This window comes from Nothobranchius furzeri, chromosome 11, assembly GCF_043380555.1.
Source record: "Nothobranchius furzeri strain GRZ-AD chromosome 11, NfurGRZ-RIMD1, whole genome shotgun sequence".
Classification (NCBI taxonomy): domain Eukaryota; kingdom Metazoa; phylum Chordata; class Actinopteri; order Cyprinodontiformes; family Nothobranchiidae; genus Nothobranchius; species Nothobranchius furzeri.
Genome location: NC_091751.1, coordinates 51,087,444 through 51,096,418, shown reverse-complemented (window position 1 = coordinate 51,096,418; position 8,975 = coordinate 51,087,444). Strand labels below are relative to the sequence as shown.

At 42.6% G+C, this 8,975-nt stretch overlaps 1 protein-coding gene across 10 annotated transcripts in view; it reads right to left on the bottom strand.

Moving 5' to 3' along the window:
• Positions 1-1,144: 1,144 nt before the first annotated feature.
• Positions 1,145-8,975, bottom strand: part of LOC107383893 (adhesion G protein-coupled receptor L2) — a 113,689-nt gene continuing 105,858 nt past the window's right edge. For 3 of the 10 annotated variants that reach the window (XM_015956771.3, XM_070541664.1, XM_070541667.1), the window contains 3 exons: positions 6,897-6,993; positions 5,790-5,915; positions 1,145-2,216 (listed from right to left, as the gene is read on the bottom strand). In XM_015956771.3, the coding sequence (XP_015812257.3) occupies positions 1,354-2,216; positions 5,790-5,915; positions 6,897-6,993 (1,086 nt within the window). In that variant the 3' untranslated portion in view covers positions 1,145-1,353. Of the gene's footprint in view, positions 2,217-2,826; positions 2,881-5,789; positions 5,916-6,896; positions 6,994-8,975 lie in introns of all 10 variants that reach the window. The other 7 variants (XM_070541665.1, XM_070541666.1, XM_070541669.1 and 4 more) reach the window with 6 other exon arrangements.

Genomic DNA, 8,975 nt, shown 5'->3' with positions numbered 1-8,975 from the left:
TGAAAGGTCAAATCAGATGAAATGCCGTCCCCTGATAGATGGTAATATTTACAAAGCCAAAAAACCACTGATTAGATTTACATTTTCCACTTTAGCTTCACGTGAATTGAATAAGGTGTCTTTTTTATTTATTTATGCACGATTCCTGTAGATATAAAACAAAAAAAATGAAACTGGATTTCTGCGAACAAGAAAAAATTCACATTTATTTGATATCAAACAGGAGTTGAATTAAATATCAGCTGATAATGGGCTCTTACAAAAGAAACAAAATGAACCTAATCAGTGCTGCAACAACTTTTCACACTTCCCAACCATGGTCTTTATTTTATTTATTTATTTTTTTCATTTTAATTATTGAATACTTAATAAATTAATTAGTGTCAAAGGATGAAACACGTCCCCCGAAAACTGCAATATCGCAATGACATGAACACAAGTCCTTGAGTTCTTTCAAGTCAAATAAATTACACATGTATCCAATTCACTCTACTGTAAATGTGTGCATGGCCCGGTGTCAACGAAGAAACTACTGGCAAATAACTCGTCATTCATAAAATCAAAAAAGCACTTCACAAGCAGAGACTTGAAAATGGGTTCATAAGGACCGATGTCTGGCAAAAGATGTTTTTTTTTCTTTTTTTCTATTCAAACATACAACAAGTCGTGTGTGAGAGGAAAACGCACATTTCTGAAGTTTTTGATTAACCTTGTCTGAACAATCGTAACATTGAAAGGGCATAACTACTGAATCTTTTTGTCCTTTGATTTTTTTTTCATTTACACTAGTGGTACAGCAAAATATATTTTTTCAGCTGTTACATGTACAACAGTTAATTGTGCAATAGAGAAAATATAAGGCCTGAGTCTGAATTAGTGGTTTCTTAACTTTACAGTCCTGATGGTGTAGTGGAGCCTCACTAGTTCTAGTTCTGCGCTTCTAAAAAAAAAAAAGGCCCTGGTTCAACAAAGCCCCCCAGGAATATGTCAAGAGTTTCATGGTTCTTTACTTGGAGTTTTTTTTTTTTCAATCCTTTACTCTATGATTTTTCTCCCAGTACAACAGAAAGGCCAGACTTATCTCTGAAACTGTGTGATATCCTCTGCACCTCGTTAGTCCAACAGCAGAGCGTCCGCGGCCCACATTCGTCCGGCCTCAGTTGGATGTGTTTCGTGTGTAAATGAGATCTGTGTGCAAAAGTCGTTCATTCATATCTACTCCCGCCCGGCAACTTTCAACTTCCTGCCCCAACAGGAAGGGCATGTGCAGAGCCAGGCTCAACGCTTCTTTAGACATCAGCTGAAGCAAAAAACGTCCAGCTGATTAAAAAAATCTGTGCAAAGTTGTCTTTTTCAGAGGCTGGTGATGAGCTGCATCTGTCCATCGCTGGGGACCTCTCCCTCCTGAGCACAGTCCTCGTTGTTGGGGGGGATAATGCACCCGTCGCTGGTGCCTCGGTTTATGTGGTAGTAGGACATCGGTTGGGGAGCATCGCCGAGTTCCGGCATGCTTTTTCGATGCGTGTCCTCACTTTCGCTGTGAGGTGAGGGGGAGAGCTCCTCCTCCTCCTCTTCCTCGGGGGGGTACGGCGAAGCTGAAGGCGAGGGTGAGTCTCTCAGGTTTGGCATGCTGGTATAAAGTGAGTCTCTGTTGTTGTTGGGGGAGTGAGATCCCGTGTCCTCTACTGTGGTCACAGGCTCGTTGCCATGGCCGTTCTGTCCCTCCAGGCGCCTGGGGGCCTTCTGGGCGCTGTAGAGCAGAGAGTGAGTCCTCTGGGGCAGGAGGGGGGCCTCCAGCACCTCCTTATGGTGGGGGTGCAGGAGCAGCTCCAGGGTGGTTTGACCGCCTCTTCCACCTCCTCTCTGAGGAGATGAGGCTTCAGTGTGATCTGCCACGATGGCGTCATCCTCGCTGCCGCTCCCGCTCTGGTCTAGTGTCACCCTCGTCTGAGGAGGCAGGGCTCTGTCCCTTTCTCTGGGAGTGTTGCGAAATTTGGGAGCCCCGCGGGGCCTCAGGTGGTTGTGGACGATCTCAGATATGATCATTTTCTCAAAAGCCGCGTCATCCAAGTTGAGGCCCCCCAGGTCACCTGGGGCTCGAACGCCCACGGTCTCATAGTCGTCGCCGCGCAGGGAGTAGCTGTTGTTGAAATTTCCGTTGAGGGGAAGGGTGTCCATGGCGCTGATGTCCCTGCTGTTGCTGAGAGAGTGCTGTCCTAGAAAAAAAGGCAGAAAAAACAGGTGAGACATCCTTTTCCACCATATGGAGGGGAAAAAAAAAGTCACTCTCCACTGAACCACCATCCACATGTGCTTGATACTGCTCAGGACTTTTCACTCTTTTTCTCTTTGATCTACGGGTCAATTTTAATTTATACAAGGGCAAAAAATTAAAGGAGAACCCAACACTTTTCCCACCATGTCCACTCACATAATCACAGAATATAGGCGTGGCCAATATAAGAGATTATCCTGAACAATATTGGAGAAATGGGAACAAAAGATGATTTTAAACTTGAAAAAAAAATATATATAAGACTTTAAAGTATCATAAAGTAGCTTAATGACCAAGTAACAACACACCAGCAGGAAAAATGACAGGAAATGCAACTAAAACAGATAAATAAATGCTGATGAGGTAGCGTGGCAACATTAACAACGAATGAAGCATTCCACCTGTTAAAAAAGACAAAAGGGTAATGTCAAACACAGATGGCCAGCCGTCTCTAAGCGCCAGGGCCCCACAAACAGCAACAGCCCCCCCTACACACACACACACACACACACACACACACCACGACACACAGGCACCGTGCAATGACTCACTTTGCCACCACTCACATCAAGTGTGTCTGCTCAGGCTATCTGGCCTAAGAACAGCTGATTTGCAAAAAAAAAAAAAAAAAAGTAAAACAGATGCTTTTTCAATTGCAGCAGAAACAACAAAATAAGACAAAAGTGGAAGCTCGTAACGTTCGGCCTGGATTCAGTTGATGCAACTTGAATTCCGTTTTTGCAATAAACCATAATTTAGTTTGAATTGTTTTAAGTAGAAGGAGGAGAAAAGGATTTGCTCCCCGTTTTGAGACTAAAAGGCCGAATCAAAGACAACTGAATCCAGAACCGTGGAGGTGAAAGGGTTCAGCAGCAAGCACGGTTTTCAGCAGAGGAAACTGTTCCAAACGAAACTGATAGGGCTTTTGTTCCCAAGTGGGCCAAACTCTGCCAGCTTTAAAATAAATACACACAAACATATCGCACGTGCACTGATTCGCTCTCATTTTTCCACAGCCCCGCGTCTACGTTCGAATGTGGCAGGATAAGGACTCGTTGGGTTTGATGAGGATTTAAGAGTGAGCGCGTTGCTGTTGCAGGAACATTTTACAAAAAAGCACAAAGGAGAAACTGTAAGTGTGAGGTTTAAAATGTCAGGAAAACGGATGACAACTGCAAAACAACATCAAAAATATTTCTAAAAATAGTGAAGAAAAAGTGCAGAAAGCAAAAAGCAGGGTGAAGTAGTGGAGAGATTATCAAACGAACGCCTGGAAAGACCCTACTTAGAAATTTGCATTTTATTTATGCACAGTCTGCTATTTTTATTTATTTATTTAATTACAGACAGGTATTGTCTACCGGGAAAGGAGGAACGATGTGAACAGAATTCATCTGGACATGGCGACAGCTGCACACCGGGATCTGTTCCAGCAGGGATTCGTCCAATATGTTCCCCTTTTGCAGATCTTCTGCAACATCTGCACAGCATTACTTAGTATTAATACACTCATAACAGAAGACAGGCTCATCCCTTTATTCTGCAGGAGTTTAAGTGTGATGACTATAGCAGGAAAAACTCAGAATAAGCTTGTGTTCAAGTTGACAGTTTCTCTAGGCGTGTTTTAAACTTGGCTCGTGATCTGCACACCGGGTTTTGACATTTGCGTGTCACACTGTTGCTCCTCTCCTCAAACTATTTTCCATATGTAAAATCCTTGCTTTTCTTTTCCATTTTTTTATGTTTGCCACTGCGCTTGCTTCTGCTGTTTAATAACAACGTGAGGTATTCTCCTCTGTTGTGCCAACGTCTGAACCCACCCAACTCCTGAGGTTCGCCTCGGGAAGGAAAAGTGGTTTGCGCAGGTAAAGCAGGAGGTTTTATGCTCACTTAGAGAATTACTTGCTAATTGAATATTCTCTCTTTTTATCGGTCTCCTGTGCTTCTCGTGTTAACGTGCAATTATTAAACAACGATCAGGCAGGTAAACATTTTAGGGGCATTAAACACACACTAAAGTTGCGCTTTGCTGCGTCGGAGCTCATCTTAGAAAGAAAAGAAAGAAACAACGCGTTTGATAAACTGTGCAGACATTGTTTAGTCCCAGACCTGCTTCATTATCTCTAAGTGTGAAGTGCTCACACTGAGCTACAAGCCAGCTCCCAGCACAAAACAGCACAAACCGAGGCAGGTTAATCGGGCGATGCTTCCACTCGCAATTTCGCCACTCTGCCACTTTGCGTGTTCCCTTTTATCATCAAATGCCTGTGAATAACAAGAGGCCCGTAACTCTGCCCGCATTGCGTCATGTGCTTCTGTTGCAGCTTTGATTGAGGTTCTTTTCCTCTGCAAGTAAAGAACTAGGTCACATTAAACGCTGGTGCTGTTCAAACTCAGTGTAATCTTGAGCAAATGTAAAGATTTCGACACGACATAATGAAATATATGATCCGGGTGATTTTTTTTTAAACAAGAAAAGGGAATTCCCATTTGACTGCTAAGTAGACCAGATAAGAAAGCATTGACGCTGATCTCTCCTTGTGCAGATAAGAACTAAAATGCGACGATGGTGAGAATGAGGCAGAACAAAAGGTACAACTTATTTTCATTCATGCCAAGTCACAATCTCAAGAGTTTTTACCATTTAAAAAAAGAGAAAAAAAAGAAAGAGTAAAGTACTTGATGTAATAGTTCAACATTTTGAGAAGGATTTACTTTCTGGCAGGGAGGTAGATGAGACGACTGACACCACTCTGTGCACGTCTGGTGAATGTGAAGCCCCTGCCAAGATGGGGTTGTCTTATCTTAAAATAGCATAAAGACTGAAGGCAAACTGCGTCGAAAGACAACACCGATCCAGCTGCAGCCATCTTTAAAGCTCATTAATTAACACTTGATATCAGTTTCCTTTTTATTAACTGCACAAATGCTGGTGTATAGAAAAAGTGACGATTTTCTGTTTGTGTCGGTTCAAGCACTGAAACACAACTTGGCAAAGACCAGTAACTTTCCTTTGTCTGCTGGTTGCCTGGGAACTGCTCAGATCCAAGGCTGGAAGATAACCCACCCTGAAATGGCAAATTGTTGTTTCCGTGCAGCTTAAACAAATGAGATATAAAGTGCTAATTAGAGTGCTTTTGGGGTCCTGATGGGCGGATTTTTGTGTTTGAGGCTCCAGCATGCCATTAAACCCCACGACCTGTTGTTTTTACACACACAAGATAAAATGTGTTAATTATAAAGCTTTAAAATAGCTGGTATACACACACACACACACACACACACACACACACACACACATATATATATATTTTTTTCAGCTAGGCTAACCCTTCGGTCGTAGCTTTGTTTCCAACAGAATACAGAAGAAGGTGGTTTATAGTCTGCCTCTCTTCTAGAAAGGAAGTGTTTCTCAAAATGCTGCACCTGTGCTCTGAAACAACCACAAATCTGTGCAAGGAAAAAAATCTAAATCAAATGAAAACAAAAATAAAGGTGAAGGGCGGATGTGCACCTGGGGAGTGAAAGGCCGGTGGAGAGGGGGTGTTGCACACCACTGTTTCTGCCAGCAGGTTGTTATAGGGGTTAGTGTCGTGGGTTCGGAGGAGGGGGTTAGTTAGGAGGTAGTTGCCAGTCATCCCTGAAATAACAGGAAGAGAGACAGAAAGGGAGAGAATTAGGAGGTGAGGAAACAGCAAAAGAGGAAGAGAGCCTGTGGCTCCGTGTTCGGGGAGCTTCAGATGTAAACAAAAAAAAAAACAAACAAATAAAATAAAACTGCCTTCGATTAAAAAACAGTCATCGAGAGCATGCGGCCATCTAAACAATCTGCTGATGTAACTGACAAACATTATTACAGCGACAAGTGTTGACCAAAGCAAAGCAACACAATCAGCTGCAGAGTTTATGTGAAACAAATTCATCTAAACAAACTCATCCAGTCGAGACAGTAGACACAGCACATCTGAGCGGCCCTGCCACAAATAACACTGTATCCCCATCAACCTCCAGAATGCAACAACACATCCAACGTTATTTGGACGGTTTGGGGAGAAACTCTGCACTGGCAGGGATCTCTAAAAAGAAAAAAAAAAGCTCTAAGCTAATTCAGAGCCAGGGCCAAAACTGTCCTGGCACTGTCCAAAAAGCTGAGCCTCATGATGCTGGGATCCTTCCCAAAGCCTTCTCTGACCTACACCTGACTTTCCTCATCTCCATCCTCCCCCTTCCTCCAGCCCTGACGGCCGCTCTGGGATGGAGATGATAGAGAGCTGCTGCACATCCCGTCTCTCCCATTCAGGGTCATTACAAGAACCCAAGTCCTCATCTGTAACATTTTACACCTCACTAACTACCCCACCTCTTATCTCTTATCCCTTAAGAGGGTCCGAGCAAGCGGGGACACGCAAGAGAAGCTATGAACTTAGAAGCATTTAATGCATTTGATTGCCGATCGCTGGGAGAAATGCAGCATGAAATCAGGTCTCATCTTCCTCTATTCTCAGCTGGCGCAGAGCCACGTAGGCCGCATCCAGTTAAGTGTTTATCGTAAATTCGGCGCTTCCTCACAAACAGAGAGCATGTGTGTGTGTGTGTGTGTGTCCTCAGGTGAGTTGCTTACCCTGGTTGAGGGTGGAGGTGCTGTTTATGTCGCCTGAGATGAAGGAGGACTCCGTCTGCTTTCTCACAGTGTCGTTCCACATCCGCCTGATGCGGCTCTGTGTTGAAGGGAGAAAAAAAGCAGCCGCTGATTAGTACTCGACATGGTGCCGACTTGCTTCAAAGCTTTCGGTTCCCGGGATTGAGTGGCTGTGTGGTTTTGTGATACAAACCATAGACTACATAAATGAAGATTTAATTGGCTCGCTGACTGATGACATGTTTGTGCGACAAGGCCCTGTGTGTTATTGATTCGACTGCGACCAAAAATGGAGACACGGAGAATCTCACGGTTTGTAATTTGAGAGATCCCTTTTTTTTTTCCGACAGCAAGAGCAGAAGCAGCCACTAAATCCCAAGTGGCGTTCCCAAGATAGGCCTCAGATATTATAAGAGACACATACAGTATCATCTTTAGTTCAACATTTCAAACGCTAATAGAGGCAAACAAGGACATAATATTAGAAACAAGATTTTCACTGTTTTGAGACCTCTTCTGCAGCTTTCACTCAAGTAAATAGAGTTAATATGGAAATAATGTGTAATAGTGATTAGAACCATTTTGTAAGGCAAGATATGGAAACCCAAGATTCCCATCATGACAGTGCTGATGTTGTTGCATACTCTCTAGGTCTATGAGGACCACTACCCAGTATATTCTAGATGCTTCTCTGTTCTGTCACACTTAATTTAAATCAATGAGTAATCATCAGGCTTCTGCAGGACTTAATGACATTTAATTCAACCACTGAATCCGGTGTGTTGGAGCAAGGAAACAAAACATTAGACACCACTAATCCAGTCTTTAACTCTGTCTGTTTCCAGATAGGTGTGGAACACTTAAAAAATAACATTTTTTATTATCATTTCTGATTGTAATCAATCACTTTGCGTTTAACATGCAAGTTGAACAGGAAACTAGTCTCCTACACCTATTTCCTTAGCTTCTGATAGATAATAGATGTTGAAACTCTAGGATTTCAAAAGCCTGACAGATCTATGTCACTCTGTCTTGGACTCACCCATCTTGACTCGCAACGAGGAAGGCTGTTGTTGGTTTAGTGTCCAGAAAACAGAAGAGAACGTCTCAGCTAATAGAAGCTAACCGTTAGCATTAGCAACTCCACCACACGGCAGAACTCCTCCAGGCTTGTGTTATTTGTGGAGATAAAACATCAACACAGCAAACAGGGTCAGTGGTAGAGTTGCATTGCTGTTAGCCAATCAGAGGTGAGAATATCAGGAAGTGAGACTCCAGATCCTGCCGTCTGAAGCTCTCCTCTGATCTGGAAATCTTTTAGATCCTGAAACAGGTGCACCAGGGATTTTTGTACCCAAAGTACTTACAAGGCATTCATTCCTACTAGAGATCACTTCAGATGTATAGATTAAATGACAGAACCACACCTTTAATGTTTCTATGATTTTTTAATACACTTTTGCTGCTTCTGCACCCATTCTCTACCCTGTCCTTGTGCCTGAACATGACAGCATCTCCCCCCCCCCCCCCCCCCAGAAAACAAAGGAAACGTTTTAAACTAATAACCTTTTGGGAATAATATTGTTGGTGCCAACATGTTATTTTATTAGTCATACTCTGTTATCTTTGGTATTTTTATAGAAAAGACGTCTTTGTGACAGAATGCTGGTAATGAAGTACCAATTCAACATGTCTGTTGTCTGTTTCGGGCCGACACAACATTGGTTCAATTCATTTATTTATTTTTATTTTAGGAGCCTTTTTATGCCTGAATGATTCATCAGGACTTACAAAAAACAAATAAAGAAATAAAATGAAAAAACACTTGAAAATGTTCAGGTGCTTTTCAGAAAGCATGGAGGATTATTGATCAATATTAAATGTCAAAAAGCTCTTGACTCCTTGGAAACTAACATGAAGCAGTAAGAGATAACTCCAGGCTTTTATACACCAGCTACTAAAAACGAGTGATAGTTTCTTACTGAGGACGATGCGACTTTCCACCATAACATGTTCAAATTTATGAAAACTGAGCATCATCTGTTCTCTCAATTTAACCAA